This window comes from Cetorhinus maximus, chromosome 21 (assembly GCF_964194155.1).
Source record: "Cetorhinus maximus chromosome 21, sCetMax3.hap1.1, whole genome shotgun sequence".
Classification (NCBI taxonomy): Eukaryota; Metazoa; Chordata; class Chondrichthyes; order Lamniformes; family Cetorhinidae; genus Cetorhinus; species Cetorhinus maximus.
Window position 1 is genome coordinate 59,885,602 of NC_135899.1, and position 20,518 is coordinate 59,906,119.

The 20,518-nt window shown below is 42.5% G+C and overlaps 1 protein-coding gene across 1 annotated transcript in view; it reads left to right on the forward strand.

Annotated features, from left to right (window-relative positions):
• Window positions 1-20,518, forward strand: part of csmd2 (CUB and Sushi multiple domains 2) — a 1,856,113-nt gene that overhangs the window by 1,492,635 nt on the left and 342,960 nt on the right. The window contains exon 28 of the mRNA XM_078566065.1: window positions 10,741-10,932. Within this exon, the coding sequence (XP_078422191.1) occupies window positions 10,741-10,932 (192 nt within the window). The remainder of the gene's footprint in view (window positions 1-10,740; window positions 10,933-20,518) is intronic.

A 20,518-nucleotide genomic window follows, 5' to 3' on the forward strand; every position in this document is an offset into this window, starting at 1 on the left:
AATAAAAAGCTCTGCTGATTCTTAAAAGCAGCACTGATTCGCAATTGCAGCAAATCATATTTTATTTAGCGTTTTATAGCATATGTTTTATGTAACTTCAGATTATTTAGACGTTAAAAATTGTTGATGGAACGATGGCGCCACACCTGGCCTCATTTGGGGAAGGCCCCAGATATTAAGTGCCTTTCAAGCACATAAGTGGACAGCAGTGGGCCTTCCCCAGGGTTGAGGACTCCAGCGGCGGGATTTGTGTTCCCGAGAGCTGCCCGCCAGTCAGAGGCTGGCAGCTGTCAATTGCAGGCAGCTCCAGCAGGAACGGTGGCCGCTGTTGGCAATGCAGCCAGGGAGAGGCCTAGGATCGATGAGGGACCCCAGGGGGGACAGGTGAGCGATGGCAGGATGGAGGTCATGGGGAGGGCTGATGGGGGAGGGTAGGGTAGAGGGTGTAGACAGCAAAGGCAGGAGAGCTGGCCCTCAGCGGGGCTCCCCCTTCCCAATCCCAGGTCCCTCAATCAGGCACTGGATGCCTTGAATGAGGCATTCCCTGGGATCCCCAAGCAAATGCAGCAGGGCTTGCTTTTCGATCTTCCCGTATGGTGACTCCCCCACCTGCTGCTAGATGAACACCAGCGGTGGCAGGCTCAGGCCCTCCAGTGGGCATTAATTACCCACTTAAGGGCCTCATTCGGCAGTGGGGAGGGAAGGCCCTGCCACCTGAGACTTAATCTGGGTCATCACCCAGCAAACCCCCCCACCCCTCCATCCCCTGCCACCTGATTAAATGCCTCCTGCTTCCAAACTCATCACAGGGAGGGCATTAAATTCCGCTGTCTGGCTCTGACATTATCAATTGCTTGTTAAAAATTCTAAATTATTTTCTTTCTATTTTGGAGACCACCTCTCAGAGACACGTGTGCCTTTCACAAGTCTGAGGTCCCTGATCCTTGCAGACTTCCAAGCTGCCTCAGCTGTTGGGCTGCCTCAGTAGTCTACACATCAAGATCACTACATACTCCATGCCTCCCTCTGAAGTCTTTCTACTCTCCATGTTTCTGCAGCTCTAAGATCCCAACACTGTCCAAGCCTCAGAGTTCCCTAAACTTATCACATCTCTAAGATTCATGTGTTTGGCATATCTCTGACAGTACTCCATGTATCTGCACATCTGAGGTGACTATCCTGTCTGGTATTACACATTCCAAATATCAAAACATTGTAAACAATATATATATGTATGCTCAGTCATCAGTACCTAAATGTGTCAACCAGCTGGGAGAAGGGGAGAAGGCAGAGGTATGACACTAGCTGCATTGTTCATTCGGAGAGCTGGCACAGACGCAATGGGCTGAATGGCCTCCTTCTGCCCTGTAACAACTCTGTGATCCTGGAAAGGTTCTTAATGAATACTTTGCATCAGCTTTTGTAAAAGAGGGGGACAATGCAGCCGCTGTAGTTAAGGACATGGAATGTGAAATATTGGTTAGGATAAATATGGTTAAAGAGGAAATTTTGAGGATTTTAGCATCTTTTGAAAGTCAATAAATCACCAGGCCTGGATGAATTACATACCAGGTTTTTAAGGTAAACAAAGGAGGAAATAGCGGAGACTCTGATCATCAATTTCCAATCCTCTCTGGCTACAGGCATGGTGCTGGAGTATTGGAGGACTACTAACATTGTACGTTGTTTAAAATGGGAGAAAGAGATAGGCTGAGTAATTACAAGTCAGTCAGCTAAACTTTTGGGAAAAAAATTCTTAAGGACAGTATCAATTGTCATTTAAAAAGGCATGGATCAATATAGGACATTCAGCATGGATTTGTTAAGGGAGGTCATGTCTGAGAAACTTGATTGAAGTTTCTGAGGAGATAACTAGGAGGATTGGTGAGAATGGTGCATTTGATGTAGTCTACATGGATTTTTGCAAGACTTTTGATAAGGTCCCACATGGCAAATTCGTGTTACGTGGGTATGCCCCTTTATTTTTGAAAATATGATTTTTCAACTTTCAACTGACTGGAAATTTTGCAATTTGAACTGAGACAGATGAAACTGTTTAAAATGCAAGGCCACGTTCCAAGACGAAGGTGAGAAACCAACAAATCACCTTCATGAGAGTGTGAAGAGAGAGATATTTCCTATAACCAGACACCCATCAAAACTAGTTACTGTCTAAGGAAGAGATATTAAAAATGCAGAGTACTGGATATTGAAACAATAGCTGCCACAAACAGACCAACCCAAAACCTCTTGGAAATACACAATGGGCGATGTATTTCAAGGCAAGGCTGCCAGCCATTAGAGAGAGATCGCAAATCACACAGATGGTGCCCAGAAAGTCTTCAAGCAGAGGAAACAAACTGAGGGCTGTGCTCTCTCTCTCTCTGTGTCTCTCTTTTGGAATAAGCATGTTGCCTGGTTTGAGAAGACAACTCCACCAGAAACCTGCCAGCGAACCGAGATCTCATAACAATTGCAACATCTTCTACACCTGACCGCATCCAAGAAGCCAGCTAACCCATATCGGCTGCAATGTTAAAAATCTACGCCTCAAGGACAATCAAAGGACACTTCATCATATAATCTTTTACTTTTTTTATTGGACTCTAACTCCCCTTATTTATGATACCTGTGTTTGTGTGTGTGCCCTAGTGACTGCTGCATGAGGACCGAATGCTGGATGTTGTGTTTTTATTATTTTTCTCAGGTTTAGCGGTTAATAAATTTGCTTTCTTTGACTGAAGAAAACCTTGTTGATTGGCTCCTTATTGCTCACAGCTTAAAGAAATTAATATATATTGAAATGGAAAAGGCATACCCTCCTGAAAAAGAAACTTAAACCTTTTTTGTGACCAACCAAAGAGGTTGAATAGAGGGAGCCAATTCACCCCTTCTCATCCAGTCATAACATGAGTCACATAAGTAAAAGCCCATGGGATCCAAGGAAATGGCAAGTGGCAGGAGCCAAAGGGTAATAGTTGATGCTTGGATTTGTGACTGCAAGGCTGTTTCCAGTGGGGTGCTGCAGGGCTCAGTACAAGGTTCCTTACTTTTTGTGGTATACCTCAACGATTTAGGGCGGAATTTTCCATGACCCTTGGCGTTGGATGTCATGGCGGGTGTGAGTGGACAGTATGGCGGGAAGGCCAAAAAATCAGTTTCACGACATCATGAAAACAGTTTGTGATCATCCGCTCCGTCCGTCAATGGCGAGCCACCTTTCCCACCACCGGACATCAGGAATCAGGAACTTCATTTTAGTATATCTGCATATCATTATAAGCCCTGCTCGCCGGAATCATCCCCCACAATGCTGGATCATCCGGGATCATGCCGACGTGTTTCACAACTGAACATAAGCAACGTGCACCTGGCGAGCTGCACTTCGCTCGGGATTCGAGATTTGTTTGCCCACCTTGCTTCGGGCAGCACTTGTGGTCATCAGCGCCAGGCTTCGCAATCAGCACCACATCACTTTTAGAGGGGCTCATGGGCAGGTCTCTACTTATGAGACCAGACGTAAGGCAGGGGTGGCTGCAGGGCTAAGGCTTGCTTGGGGAAGGGGGAGAAGTGGCCTCAGGCAAGGGAATAGGCTGCAGCGCAAGGGCTGTACTGGGGAAGGGGGGAGGTATCACAGAGTGTGTGTGGTGGCACATGTTGATTTGTGCAAGTTGTCCCAAGAGGGTGAGGGCATCCTCTTTCTGCACTGGATGGTGAATCTCTTCTGTGCAGCATTGGCACTGATCACCACTGCCACTGCCTCCCAAGCTGTAGTGGTGACACTGATGGGCCTCCTGCAGCAGAGCTGGGTAGAGGATATTGCAGTGGGCTCCAGCGATGTCCAAAAGGCGTCCCCCAGGGATGCGTCACTGAATCGGGTCGGAGGCTGGTGTGGGGTGCTGCTGCACCCTCCTTGCCTTTTGGGGCCATGTCATCTGTGCAGCAGTCCTGGGCTGGAAGCACTGAGAGGCCTGCGTGCAACTGCACTTTAAATATGGCACCCGGCGTGTGGAAGTGGCGAGGTGATGGCATGGCGGGCGAATCGGAGACCAGCCGCCAGCGAAACGGCGTGTTTTCCAGGAATGCATGATTAATGCGGTGGGATTGGGACGATATGGTGTGAAAACCCGCCATTGCGGCCAGCGGATAAAACGTCCTTTTTCCTGCATGCTACCGCACTTAATGCAAATCGGGGACAATTGCGCCCTTAGACATTAATGTTGGGGACATGCTTAAGAAGAAGATACAAAAATTTTTCATGTGATTGATTGTGAGGAAGAAGGCTGTAAACTGCTGGTAGATATCAACGAATTGGTCAGATGGGTCGGAAAGTGACAAATAGAATTTGTTCACGATAAGTATGAGGTAATGCATTTGGGGAGGGAAAACAGGCAAGGGAATATAAAATAAATGTTAGGTTTCTGAGAAGAGTGGAAGAACATAGGGATCTTAGAGTGTATATCCACAGATCTCTGAAAGTAACAGACAGGTAGATAAAGTGGTTAACAAGTCATCTTGGAATACTTTTCTTTGATAACCCAGGCATAGAATATATAGGGTTGTTAAGCTAGAACTACAGAAAACATTGGTAAGGTAGAGTACTGTGTACAGTTCTGGTCATTACTTTACAGAAAGGGTGTGTGTGCACTAGAGACAAGAGACAGGAAATTTGTGAGGATGTTGTATAGGCCTGGAGAATTTTAGCTATGAGGAATGATTGGATAGGCTGAGATTCTTTGGAATAGAGGAGGCTAAGGGAAGATTTCATTGAGGCGTATGACATTATGAGGGGCCTAGATAGAGTGGATTGGAAGGACCTAATTCCCTTAGCAGAAAGCTAGGTCAATAACCAAGGAACGTAGATGTAATGTAATTGGATTAGAAGAGAGTTAAGAAGAGTCTGGAAAACTGCCTAAAAAAGTGGCAGAGGCAGTAACCCTTACCACATTTAAAAAAGACATGGAAATGTTCTTGAAGTGTGTGACCTGCCAGGCTTTGGACCAAGAGCTGGAAAGTGGGATTAGGCCTTCTTTTTCAGCCAGCCTGGACATAACGGGGCTCAATGGCCTCATTCTGTGCTGTAAATTCCTATGAATCTATGGTAAACTAAGCAGGGTATGTGTTAATCCTTAGATTGCTGGTGGTTCCAAGGAATTATTAAGCTACTTGGGCAGGTTATTTTTCCAGTAAGACTTGCAGCGTTCGTAGTGTAGTCAGAGTGCAGCTCCTATGTTCTGCACATCTTTATGCATGTTACAGATGCCTTCCGTTCAGGCCACTGTAATGACAGCCTTTGGCCTTTTGTTCTGATGTATGTTATAAACATGAGTGGACACTTAGGGCAGGATTTTCTGTGTCCACCTGCCGCCAGGACCTTCCGGTCCCACTGCGAGTCAATGGACTTCTGGCTGGGGGGGCACCGCCTTGCCCCCGGCGGGTCCCACCCGTGACAGGGCCGGAAAATCCCAGCCTTAATGTTCAACGACCAAGCCGAAAATTTGAATTCCAGCCTGGAGCTTTGGAGTTCTTGCCTCTTCATTGTAGTGGCTCTGAAGCAGAGTTTTAAACCGTATATAATTATTATTTTATTCAGTGTTTCGGAAGCCCTCATTGAAGAGCTGATAATTATGGTAATGACCTGGTGCTTGAGGAGGATAAGCTAATTTTGCAGAGTCTGAATCTGGGAGTAGCAATAATTTAATTTTAATATTTAAACAGAAATATTAACCTATTGTTGTGTAGTAGATTAGAATATAATTAGGTGGAATGTTTCAACAAATACTTGTGTATGTCAAAATCACTTCAAATTACACAATTACCAACATGGTAAATTCTTGCTTGCACTTTTCAGGAAACCTGTTCAAAATTTGTATCACAAATCATTCATCGTGAACCCATATACTTATTAAAATGAAGTAGTCTTTGCTTGAGCAACAGAAAGGACAATGAAAGCAAAATAAGGGGCCGAAAACTTAAGAGGATTAAATTTTCCTCACCTACTCTATTACAGATTTCATTCAGCACAATTGATCCCATTCAGTTGAACCTGAATTTGCCTAAGTAAGTCTCGAGGGGAATATGAATGAATAACCTTAAAATTGAAGCGTGTGAAAAGCAATGTAGTTTAATCTGAATTGAAGCACGTTCTCATGAAGGAGCACACTTTAACATTCCAGCATTTCATTGGCACTGGAAGACCCATTCATTATTGTATGCACATAAAATGAGAACTTGTAATATTGTAAGAGGAGCCCCATGTTCTATCATTAGAGAGCACAACACACCTTCCTATTTATAATACAAAAGCAAAGTATTGCGGTTGCTGGAAATCAGAAATAAAAACAGAAGATACCGTAAATACTCAGGCCAGGCCACATCTGTGGAGAAAAAAAGTTAAAGAGTGCAGTTTAATGCCACCCCCCTCCAAAGCGAGTTTGGTGGCGGGGGCATTTAATCAGTAGGGAGGGTGGCAGGTGGGGGACCCCACTGTCTTCTTGCCACCGCCCTGATTAAGTTTGTGGCAGGAAGGCTCATGGACAGCCTTCCCACCCCGTTGCCAATTGAGGCCCTTAAGTGAATGATTAATGCTCACTTAAGAGCCTCATCCCACCACTGCTTGTATTCACCCAGTGGAGAGTGGGAGACTTGTCATGCAGGAAGTTGAAAAGTAAACTCTGGCATGTTTGCTTGTGGGATGTTTGGATGGCAGATTTCGGTGGGCAGGTCTTCAGCTTCTGTGAGTTCTTGATTCTGGGAAAGGCCTACCACCGCCCAGTTAAATGCCTTATTGGCACTTAACATTCCATGTCTTTCCCAAAGGCAGCAATGCAGGGCTCTTGCCACCTCTTCAGCCAGTGGGCAAGATCCCCCAAAGCCTTCACTGAATACCGCCAAATGTTTCAGGTTTATGACCTGACATCAGAACTGGAAAAGGTTAGAGATGCAAAAGGCCTTCAGCAAGAGCAGAGACAGACAAGGGATGGAGACGAGGATAGAACCAAAGGGAAGGGCTGTGATAGCAGGGCAAGGCAGGAGAGATTAACAACAAAAAGGAAGATGGTGTAAGGTAAAAGCAGACGGTATGGGGATAGTGAAGACACAAAAGGTGGGTCTGGAGGAGGTGTAAAGGGAAAATAGCAGAAGCATTACTAAACAGCTAATCTCTGGAAAAATGGGAGCAGTGGTTATGATCTGAAACCGTTAGACTCAGTGTTGAATCGGAAGACTGTAAAGTGCCTAATTGAAAAATGAGGCACTGTCCCTTGAACTTGGGTTGAGCTTCATTGGAGTAATATATGAAGCCAAGAACAGAAATATCAGATTGGGAGGAGGATGGAGATTTAAAATGAAAGGCTAGAAACGCAGAGTCCTACTTGCGGACTGAACTGAGGTGCTCAGCAGCTACTGTTAAGTTTGCTGCAATCAGTATCCATAATCGAGGTAGTCAAATGCTGACAATACATTTTTACAGAGATGTCACTCACAGAGCGGATCGGGTGGTGGCTTAGCCTTTTGTATGGATAGCTTCATAGTATAGCACCACAACCAGATTGAGCTTTTAATTTTAAAAAAAACCTTATTGTCCTGTATTTCATGCCCTTTGACTGCTTTTCAGATAATGTTATTTTACTGAGCCTTCCTTTAAAAACCAATGTCCATGTCTAAAAGGAGGAGCACACCATAATTTGACATTGCTTTCAAAGGTGGAATAATGATCCTATAATAAACACATCACAAGTAACTCTTGCTAAAAAACAAATTAATATTGTAACAGATGGGGTAGTACCAGGGACCTGATATTGACTACGGACAGGCTGAATAAACTAAAGAAGGGTCCCATGTGGCTCATTTCTCAGGCAGCTTATGATAAGACCTGGTAGACTCCAGTTGGAGACAAGGTGGAGGGAAGTGAGCTGACTGGATGAAGCAGTATAAGAGATTGAGAATCTAGTTATTTAAATACTAAATTCACGCAATGTGATGAAGGTTCTTTTTTCATTTCATAAAAGGTATAGTTTCTATATGACCAGGTTAGCCTTTAAAAGGATTTAATTAGTGAAAATTATACGCTTACACATACTACAGGAGGAAGATGGCCAACAGGCAGCAGAGCAACAGAAAGCATTTAAGAAGGGTTATTCTGAGATCCCAAGCACTCTAGAAGCAGGTTTGGTGGATCGGGCCTCCATTGTTGTAACCTTATCACCAACTCCCTGCTCCCTGCAAGCCTGACTTTCCCACTGAAAACGAGAAATTTGGGAATGACCCCTGTAATTGCACCAAGGGCGGGAGGATGTTGATACCATCAGTTGGGCCAACTCTAAAATATTATAGATCACATTTAACTACAAAGATATGTTGGTCCTCAGATAGCCAGTATTACAATTCTGTTACTGATAATCTACCATTTCTTGGCTACTTGCCCCTGTTAGAAGTGACGAAGAGTTAGATGGGTCTTGTTTCTTATCACGGGACCAATAATTTCTAATGAGGGTGGATACAGAAAACTGCAAGTGTATGTTCACTCTTGAATGATGTTCAGCAGTATTTCCATGGCAGCAAGTGTGCCTGACCCTGATGAATAGAAGTCATATTTAAAGCTGGATTTATAAAGTACTCAAATAAATGCTGTCAGACAGAATAGATAACTAAGAATTACATTTCCTGAAGATGTTAACTTGTAACAACCCAATCGGCTCCTGTGCCAGTACATCCTGCCATCAAGGGGCAGAATATGGATGTATGACCACAGTGATTCCCCTATTTGCACATGTTGTTAGAAGATTGTGAGGAACTTTCTGACAGAGGAGAAGAACAAATTGTGGGGAAGACCCAGGATGCCCCCCCTACACCTCCTGATATCAATATAAATTGGGAGAAGGTTGTTACACTACCATTACAGCAAAGCAAGAGTAGGCAAACCCAGTGGAACTAATAAATAAAACTCGGCAGCGTGGGAGAGGAGGAAACGACCCCTTTAAGAATAAACTTGACCATCCGAATCATGCGTACACATAAATACCTTAAATAAAATCTCTTAAAGTTGGCTTAGGGAGTTGCTGATCCAGATTGTGTGGGAGTTGAATTAAAAGCAGTAGTTAGCTAGGACAATATGGCTCAGTAAGTACTTGCTGATGACATTGTCATGATTAGTTTCTTATCAAACAAATGATGGTTGGCAAACACTTTTTGTGAATACCATACCCCTTTAAAATAGAAAGCTTTTTTTTAAGCAGCTGTGTTGATAAACTAAAGTAAGTGCACTCTGTTTCGGTGAATGCACAGTAAATAGTGGAGCTGGAGCATTCTGGTTAGCTTCCAGTCCAAATAACGGGTCTGCTTTGTGAATCCTCGCGAAATTGCTGCATTGCTACAAGTTAAGTCACGCCTGAAGCACAGCGGAAGCAAAGCAAAGCAATCATTAAATTCACAGTTGTATGATGAGTGGGACAGCCCCCTTACCAAAAAATAGTGTATATAATCATTTGTATTGTGTTCCTGACAATGCTGTGCTTGCATTAGATATGCCAGCTGTGCCTGATTAATTCAAAGATGGACTATGCCTAGCGCTCGTATTCACATCCCTGTGAGACTCAGCCAACAGGAGCAACAGCTGCAGTCTTCTTAAATAGTGGCTTAAAAACTCATCAGAAACTCCAGCAACATGAGACTTGGGGAGAGCAAGCCAGAGTATTAAACTGCACATATAGCACTAACAGGTACAGAGTGAGCATTTGAGAAGCATTTTAACTCAGTAAAAGAAAGCCTCTTTTTATTGAAACACTCCTGTTTAAGGGCTGACATTTACTGTTCCCACGTAAAAGCTACCCTTTGACTACTTTAATCTGACAGCAAATTCCTGGTACTCTTTCCACGCACCTTCAAGATACACAGCAAATATATGATGATTTGGGTTAAGTGATATATGTGCTAGGACCAGACATTATGAGATCCACAGAAAAACAAATACGGGAAGGTTTGAAAAATATATCTGAGAGTTTATTCAGGCAGTATGCTTTCAGGGTTTAATGGCAAAGCCTCCCAAACCCACAATCTCCATCACGTCCAACTATAAGGGCATTAGGCTCGGGGAACACTGCTGCCTCCAAGTTCTCCTCCATGTCACATGCCATTACCAACTCGGACATATATCACCATTCCTTCCTTGTTGCTGGGTTAAAATCTTGGTTCTCCCTACCTAACAGTGCTGTGGGAATCATTTCACCACAGGGATCGCAACAGTTCAAGAAGGTGGCTTGCCACTACCTTCTCAAGGGCAATTAGGGATGTGCAAAAAAATATTGGCTTTGTCAGGGAAGCCCATAAGCCAAGGAGAAATAGAAAGAAACCTTTTGAGTTTCAATATGTGCCATGTGGACTGCTCTAGTCTTGTGAATCCATCTCAAACAAGTGTTGTTGTCGTTTTCCAGTATCTGCAAGATGTATTTTATATTTAATATCAAATTCCAATTAAAAATGTGTTCTACCTCAGTGTGAACCACAGGGGATTGTAAACGCCTCAGGGTGTCTCGATGCAGCAATAGCCAATCTGCCTCCGCACATTTACGATAAAGTAAAATCTGTTATCAAGCTCAGTGGTCACAATATGTGTGCATGCATGTGTGCTAAGGCATTACAGCAAGCATGTTGGAATTAGCAGTATTGTGGGATAAACAACATCCGCAATAACTTTGATTTTTTTTTCTGTCTGAGATCTTTAACCTCTGCAAACTGTTACAGTTTCCACAGCTACTTCATGCAATGACCCTGGGGTTCCTCAGAATGGCACACGAAGTGGAGACAGCAGGGAGCCTCAAGATTCAGTCGTGTTTCAGTGTGACCCTGGATATGCCCTACAAGGAGCAGCTACCATCACGTGTGTCCAGATTGACAATAGATTCTTCTGGCAGCCTGATCCGCCCACATGCATAGGTATTGATTTTCTTGTCTTATTATTAAGTGGATGCTGTGCTTTTCAGAATGTTCATAGAATATTTTTAAAACTATTTTTAACACAGTATCTGAAATTGATTACTGAAAAGGAGCACATTGTAACCAAACAGAGGTTCTTCTTTAAAAGCTAGCACCATATTTCAGCAAGCAGCTGGTTCTTTTTAAAAAATATTTATCTAATGATAAAATAAATGAACTGAAATGATCTGGGAAAAAATAGCACAAATATATTTAGGGAGACAATGCCCTGCTGAGATAAGTGTGATTATTAGCCCATTGTTCTTATCAAGTCAACTGTAATGTACATGTCCGAATCAAGTGTTTGATCTCTTTAGGTGAGCATTCTTGCTAATAACGTCCTCATTAAATTGCAGGTACCAAATTGAGATTGAATTAGAAAGTAACCTATCCTTCTCTTTCTCTACTTACTTCATGAATTCTATCCAATGGATTATTTTTCTAATATACCTCCACTCTAACACTGGTGTAGCTAATGGGAATTCACACCTTTCCCTCTGCCTGTCGGCTGGGAGTCAATCATTTCTTCACCCAGGAGAGTTAATTGCCAAACCTCTTTAGCATCATTTTTAAGACAGGATTGCCTTTGGCCCTGTTAATATTTTTAATTTATTCATTAACTCGTGTAGTTAGTTACATTCTTAAATGGAGAGTTCTGAAGTGAAGAATCATTCAAGAACACAAAGATGAGGCAGATCATTGAATCTATTGAGTTGTTCTCCCACTGAAGCTTTTTATTCCCCTCCAGGTCTATAGCATTTAACTGTATCTTGAAAGACTTAGGTTTTACTTTCATAGCCAGACCTGGAGGACTCTTATAGGTGTTAATTCCTCTTTATGGGTTGGGAATGTTAAACATAGAAATATAGAAAATAGGAGCAGGAGTAGGCCATTTGGCCCTTCGAGCCTGCTCCACCATTCATCATGATCATGGCTAATCATCCAACTCAATAGCCTGGTCCCTCTTTCTCCCCATTTACTTTGATCCCTTTCACCCCAAGAGCTAAAGCTAACTCCTTCTTGAAAACATACAATATTTTGGCCTCATCTACTTTCTATGGTAGCAAATTCCACAGGCTCACCACTCTCTTGGTGAAGAAATTTCTCCTCATCTCAGTCCTAAATGGCCTACCCTGTATCCTCAGACTCTGACCCCTGGTTCTGGACTCCCCCGCCATCGGGAACATCCTTCCTGCACCTACCCTGTCTAGTCCTGTTTGAATTGCATAGATTTCTATGAGATCCCCCCTCATTCTTCTGAACTCCAGCAAATATAATCCTAACCAACTCAATCTCTCCTCATATGTCAGTCTGGTAAACCTTCGCTGCACTCCCTCTATAGCAAGAACATCCTTCCTCCGATAAGGAGACCAAAACTGCACACAATATTCCAGGTGTGGTCTCACCAAGGCCCTATATAATTTCAACAAGATATCCCTGCTCCTGTACTCGAATCCTCTCGCAATGAAGGCCAACATACCTTTGGCCTTCTTTACCGCCTGCTGCACCTGCATGATTACCTTCAGCAACTGGTGTACGAAGACACCCAGGTGTCATTGCACATTCCCCTCTCTCAGTTTATAGCCATTCAGATAATAATCTGCCTTCCTGTTTTTTCTACCAAAGTGGATAATCTCACATTTATCCACATTATAGTGCATCTGCCATGCATTTGCCCACTCACTCAGCTTGTCCAAATCACACTGAAGCATCTCTGCATCCTCCTCACAGCTCACCATCCCACCCAGCTTTGTGTCATCTGCAAATTTGGAGATATTACATTTAGTTCCTTCATCTAAATCATTAATATATATTGTAAATAGCTGGGGTCCCAGCACTGATCCCTGCGGTACCCAACTAGTCACTGCCTGCTATTTGGAAAAATACCTGTTTATTCCTACTCTTTGTTTCCTGCCTGCCAACCAGTTTTCTATCCATCTCAATACACTACCCCCCAATCATATGCGCTTTAATTTTATACGCTAATCTCTTATGTGGGACTTTGTCGAAAACCTTCTGAAAGTCCACACAAACCACATCCACTGGCTCCCCCTCATCAACTCTACTAGTTACATCCTTGAAAAATTCCAGTAGATTTGTCAAGCATGATTTCCCTTTCATAAACCCATGCTGACTCTGTCCGATTCTGCCACTATTTTCCAGTGCTCAGCTATTAAATCTTTAATAATGTACTCTAGAATTTTCCCCACTACCGACGTCAGGCTGACTGGTCTATAATTCCCTGTTTTCTCTCTGCCTTCCTTTTTAAATAGTGGAGTTACATTAGCTACCCTCCAATCTGTAGGAACTGTTCCAGAGTCTATAGAATCTTGGAAGATGACTACCAATGCATCCACTATTTCTAGGGCCACTTCCTTAAATACTCTGGGATGTAGATTATCAGGCCCTGGGGATTTATCGGCCTTCAATCCCATCAATTTCCACAACACCATTTCCCTACTGATGCTGATTTCTTTCAGTTCCTCCCTCTCACTAAACCCTGTGTTTCCCAACATTTCTGATATGTTATTTGTGTCCTCCTTTGTGAAGACAGAACCAATGAGGGTGTTTCCCAATTTCAGAGTAATTCCACTGTTAAAATAGTAACAAAGAATTTAGAATGAGCACATTAAGTGGTTACATGCAAATATTCAAAAAGCCCAATTCTAAGGCATGTGTCCAATTAGTTGAGTGATGATTATCCGTCCCAACTGCTTTTAGTACTTATTGAACATTTGGTATAACGTACTTATGAGATGTGATGGTGACATCTGAAAGAACATCAGTACTCATGTACCTGCTAATTAGACTCAGAGGCTAAATCAGTTTGGATATGCTACATCTCTTCATTCATGTCCCACATGAATGCCAACAATTGATTGACCACTTGGTTGAATCAGACACACGTTCTGTGTCTAAAAGCTATCAATCAGAAAGCAGAAAATAAGACAAAGGGGATTCCTTAGCCCAACATTGAATTCTCTTCATATCAACAGTGCGTGTACAAATGAGGATGATTTGAGTGCAAAGAGAAAGGTGACAGACTTCCTGTAGCATCTTTAACTTCATTGAGGTAACCAAAAGTGTGTATATATTTTTTAAATCATGAGCAGTTGAAACATTTTTAGATCCCGCATAATCCTTCCTTTCAGCTGCAGAAGCGAGAAATTGCTGGGTGGGAAGAAACTAGATAAATCCAAACGCTATGGAACAGAGAAACACTTGAGAATTTGGCTGCAAGCTAAAAGTACTCCTGTGAATTGCGCTGTACATTTCCGTGGATACTGCAATCTGGCCCATTAGGATCAGTTTTTTTTTTTGCTGCCTTTTAGTGACTGTTTTTTGTACTTTTAACCAAAAGCAAAGCATCATAAATTTCTGATTCATTTGTTTACATTTTGTTTTGACTCATCGGCTTGCTTTAGAAGTTCCTATACCATTCAGCCAGTCATTTATGAATAATGCCAATGTTGAAACCAGGATTCAAATCCTTCACTGATCCTCAATCTTTTATGCTAAATGCACCCAAGCTGTTTGGCAAAATCCTGAGTTTCAGCTTGCTAGTTGAAGGGAGATTTTTTTTCATGAATAAGAGCACTTAAAACATCTTGTAAGAGCTTATTTACATAAACCCATGGACTAATTCTTATTAAATTATATCAGTGCATTACTTATGTTGGACCAGGTCACAGATCAGGTAGAGACATTTTCCTTTCCGTCAACATGCCATTACATGAACAGAGTATTCCTTTGAAACCATCATGAAAAGCAAATACCTTACTTTTACAAACTTATGCAAGGAATCTCTACCAATGGCTTCTGATTTCACTCCCGACTGTCATCCTGGAAGTATCCCAATCACCCATCTTTGGCTACCTCCTCATCCTCATTGACTTGTTGCTCTTTGACAGCGTCATTTACAAACATGAAATTAGTTTTCACCTGTGTGCCGATGACACCCCGATTCATATCACTACCACTTTTCTTGACTTCCTCTGTGTGGTCACACTTGTCTAATTTCCAGTCCTGTAAGAGCTGCAGTTTCTTCCAACTAAACATTTGGAAAACCAGAGCCACCGCCTACAGCTCCCACTAAGAGCATTGTAGCCTCGCCACCGATTCCATCCATCTCTGACCACTGTCTCATGTTGAACCAGACTATTTGCAACCTCATGTCCAACTTGACCCTGAGCTGAACCTCAAAACCTACATCCCAATGTAACAAAGACTGCCGGTTTTTACCTCTGTAACATTGATTATCTCTGCCCCTACTTCAGCCTATCTGCCACTGAAACTCTCAACAGTGCCTTTCTGACCTCCAAACTTGCACTCCAAACAATGGTCTCCTGGCTGGCCTCCCATTCTGCACCCACTAAAACTGCAACTTATCCTACTGTCCTTATTCTTTCCCACATCCTTCCAGTTATCCATAGCTCCTGTTCTTGCTCATCTGCATTAATTCTCAGTGCATCCAAATTAGAATGTTTTTCTTTGTGTTGAAATCCTTCCATAGCGCCATTCTATCAGTGTCAGCTATGGTTCAATGGGTAGCACTTTCTCCTCTAAAACAGAAGTTTGTGGTTTCCAAATAGACATGAACTTCCAAAAGGCATTTAATAAAGTACCACACAGCAGTCTTGTGAGAATAGTTATAGCTCATGGGATACAAGAGACAGTAGCAGCTTGATACAAAATTGGCTGAGTGGTAGGAAACAGAGTCATGGTAAACGGTTGGTGTTTGGACTAGAGCAACGTTTAGAGTTGAGCTCCCCAGGGGTACCCTTGCTCTTCCTGATAAATATTAATGCCCTAGGACAATTTCAAAACTTGCAGACGACACAAAACTTGGAAGTATTGTGAACTATGAGGAGGATAGTGTTAAACTTCAGAAGGACATAAACAGGTTGGTAGAATGGGCAGACAAGTGACAGATGAAATTTAATATAGAGAAGTATGAAGTGATCCATTTTGTCAGGAAGAACCTGGAGAGGCAATAAAAATAAAGGGTACAATTCCAAGGTTGGTGTAGGAGCAGAGAGACCTGGGGGTATAGGTGCACAAATCATTGAAGGTGACAGGACATGTTGGTTGAGAGAGCAGTTAATAAAGCATAGAGCATCCTGAGCTTTATAAATACAGCCATAGAGTACAAAAGCAAGGAAGATATGATGAAGCTGTATAAAACCCTGGCTCGGCCTCAACTGGAGTATTGCGTCCAGTTCTGGGCACCACACTTTAGGAAGGATGTAAAGGCACTGGAGAGGGTGCAGAAAATGTTCACAGAAAATGGATCTAGGGATGAGGGACTTCAGGTATGTAGATAATTTGGAAAAGCTGGGTCTGTTCTCATTGGAGAAGAGAAGTTTGAGAGGAGATTTGATAGACTGGACAGAGCAGATAGAGAGAAACTGTTCCCATTGGTAGAAGGATTGGGAACCAGAGGACACCGATTTAAGGTAATTAGCAAAAGAAGCAATGGCAACATGAGGAAAACCTTTTTTCTGCAGCAAGTAGTTAGAACCTGGAATGTGTTACCTGAGGTGGGGCTTTCAATTCTGGCTTTCAAAAGGGAATTGGATCATTATCTGAAAATGAAAGATTTGCAGGGCTACGGGGAAATGGTGAGTAGCTCTTGCAGAGAACCAGCATGGGCATGATGGGCCAAATGGCCTCCTGTGCTGAAAAAATTCTATGATTCTAAAGGAGGAGAGCTTGGATGTTGTTTGAGAGCTTGTAGGGAACAATTAAGAGGGAGAATGTTGTTCAAAAGAATGCAAAACCTTTCTGCCTATATGGAAGATGTATTGCTTCTAAAATATATTGCCTTGCAAAATTGCCCTCTCTACAGTTACCCCAATATCATAGAAGGAGATGCACACAATCCCAGGAAAATTGAGGCCTTCCCATGTACAAAAATTAATAATAATCAAAATAATAGTGGAAAATTGAATCACATGTGGCTTACTTCAGTCATGTGGCGGCAGGAGCCTGTGTATGTTGGGGGGGCTGGGCTGGGTTGAGCTGTCACTGGCTCCAAGTGCCTCCCACCTGCTTTGAGAGACACCTACCCTGTATTCTTCGGGAAGCTTGAAAAGTCTGCATTGTTATTCTCTTCCTCACCGCACATATAATTCCCAGTCAATGATGGGCAAGATCCACCTGCTAGGTATGACAGCCCCTCATAAAAATGCAGTCCCCAACTATCTTTACAATGTCCCTGAAAAACTGGATAGATAAAACTCAATGACACATTTCAGTTTTTTCAACAGACTAGTGAATTAGCTCTGTGCGAACATCAACCTGTGTGTATGAAAATTTTAATTTAGCCCACAGGAAAATCTATCCTTCAACAAACCCATCGTAGACTTTGCCTATATGTAATTGCATTCCTTTGCACTGATAAAATCAGCTTTATTATTTACTTGGTGGACAGAGTAGACTTAAAATCTAATTGACACTGCTATCTGAACTATTAAAGCATGATAGTTTGTCATTAAAGCATGATAGTTTGTTAACCTAACATTTTAAGAATAGGAGATTAACACGTTCAGAAGACTTTGTGCCAGGACTGTGCTAAAATGTGTTGCTGCAGGACAAATGTGGACATATTATCTTAAACCTCTGAATGCGGCGTGCTGATCAGGAATTTAGCTTCATTGAAATGAATGGGGCAGCTGCTTAAATGTAAAGGTTGCTGAAAAGGGAATTGTCTCTTGGAAGGTACAGGGATGGCAGGAATAACAAATGAGTCATTTGCCTCAGTTTTCAAAGAAGTGTATGAATATATGTTCTTCAAGGAGACCTGTGAGAAAACACCAAAAAAAACCAAAAATATACATAAACCTGCTTGCAAGTCACACTATCAAATAAAATCACAAGTTTGAAATACAAAATTGATATCAAACAATCCTTTGCTCTACACTGGAAGTAACCATTTTGCCAAAATTGAGATTGGTAATCTTTAATTATTATTGAATTGCACTTTAATTATCAACAAACTCACGAGCTTTCCTAACAACAGAGTTGGCAAATTATTTGACCATTGTAAAACCAAAGGTCTATTGTTTTTTGTTCTCTGCTGAATTAGCTGTATTCTGCCAAAGTATGTCAAGTTGATACAGTTGATTGCAGTCCCCTGGAATAGACTTGAAACAGAATATTAGGATCAAACATGCCTAGAGGGCATGCTCCATCATTTTAGAAATATATCAGATATAAACTATAGTTAAACAAACAGTAGTGTCTATTTAGGTATCAGGAGTTAAGCTGTTGACAGTCTCCAGGTGAATCTGGAGTGCCAGTTGTGAATGGCCTCTGTAATAGTTTGTTTCTTCGAGTTAAACTTTTCCATTGATGTTTACAAAGATTTGATGCTAGCAGAATAAAGGATCCTGTTTTATAACCTTTGTGCAATCCATGTGCTTGAATCTCACACAACAATGTTGTTCCATACATAACAGCACAGGTTTTGTTTCATTGGAGATGTGATCTGAAGTTAAACACAAGACAAAAATGTTGGAAGAAAGGCATGAACTATATCATAACCAACGTGGGAAGAATAGATTGCTATGCCATGCCCTTTCTCATTGCATACAGTATGACTACTCATCTTCCGCTAAACTCAATGTCATGCTAGATATTAAGATCACTTATAAAATAAAAAAAATGGAATAATTGAGCTGGTTATTGTTCCTTGCTATGTAGCCGATCATTCAAGATAAGTTCTTGAGAATTTGAAGCCTTTCATTTCTTGCATTATATGACTCAATATTCCACATCCAATGCTTGACAGTAAGCAGGTTTTCTGTCATCTTCACTGTCACTGATTTTTACTGTAGCTTGTCCTTGGATCTACAAAACAAATATGTTCTGCTTAAATTATCGGCAAGTTGCATCTGTTTTCATGCTGATAAACAACCTGTATGTCAGATAGCTGAAGTCTCATTAACCTCCTTTATAGCTTTTTGGAGTGTTATGAAGTCGTTTCTTACTTTTTCATATAATTTCCAAGAGCTTATGATCTGTATTTACGGTCACTGGCCTGCCACAAGTATATTGATGGAGCCCAACTAGTACTAATAGTGGCTCTATTTCAATCCAGGCATAACTGGTTCTAGTGTTTCTAAGTGCTCTACATACACTGGATGCTAATTTTAACAGTGCTACTGTGGGCAGCTTCCGACATGTTCACTTGCACATGGGTTTTGCTTCTTTTTTGAAGATCGGCCAACTGCGGTAACTATAGAGGGGTATATTTCTGCTGTCTGGCACTGTCATCACAAGAGTCCTTCTCAATTGTCTTCTCCTACCAGAGTCACAATGCAGATTCTGGTCATCGAGGCTCAATGGGTATGATCTTCACAGCAAGACAAGTCCATGAAAAATACAGAAAGCAGCAGAAACCTCTATCCATGGCCTTCTTTGACCTCACAAAGGCCTTCAACTTTATCAACTGGGAGGGACTGTGGAATGTCCTCCTCAAATTCATCATCATCCTTCACCTGCTGCAAGATGACACGCAAGCTGTGATCCTTACCAACGGATCTGCCACAGGCCCTATAAAAGCGCAAACTGAGGTCAAACAAGGCTGCACCAATGCTCGTTTCCATCTTCCTTGCTGCTTCACTCCACTTCGTCTCCATGAAGCTGTCCACTGGAGTGGAGCTACTTTACAGGACAAGTGGGAACCTACTCAATCTACAACATCTCCATTCCAGAACCAAGATCAGCCCAACCTCTTTTCATTGAGCTGCAGTATGTTGACGATGCTTGTGTATGCACACACTCAGAGGCTGAGTTCCAGACTATTGTCGAAGCATTCATGGAGAGGCGTATGAAGAATGGGCCTTAGGCTAAAGATCAGGAGGACAAAAGTCCTCTATCAGCCTGTTCCGTTGTGCAACACTGCCGTCTGACTATCAAGATCCATGGCAATCCCTTGGACAACATTGATCATTTCTCATACCTTGGGAGCTTCCTCTCAGTGAAGGAAGACATTGATGATGAAACTCAGCATCACCTCCAGTGTGCCAGCGCAGCCTTTGGCCGTCTGAGGAAAGGAGTGTTTGATGATTAAGACCTCAAACCTGGCACCAAGTTCATCGTCTACAAGGCTGCAGTGCTACCTGCCCTCCTGTATGTGTCAGAGACATGGACAACTTAGGCAGACACCTTAAATCCCTGGAGAAATATCACCAGCGATACCTCCACAAAATGCTGCAAATTCAGTGGCAGGATAGGCGCTCCAAGTTCGGTGTCCTCTCACAGGACAATGCCCCCAGTATCGAGGCATTGGTTATGGTTAATCAGCGGACCACATCATCTGCATGCCTGACGCAAGACTCCCAAAACAAGCTGTCTTCTCTGAGCTTCATCACGGCAGGTAGTTATGAAGGCAGAGGAAACATTTCAGGGGCATCCTCGAAGCCTTCCTGAAAAAATACAACATCCTCACTAATTTTGGGGAATCTCTTGCTCGAAACTGCCCAAACTGAAAAAGAAGCATCCTCAAAGGTGCGAACCATTTCGAACGCTTCCACAGACCCAG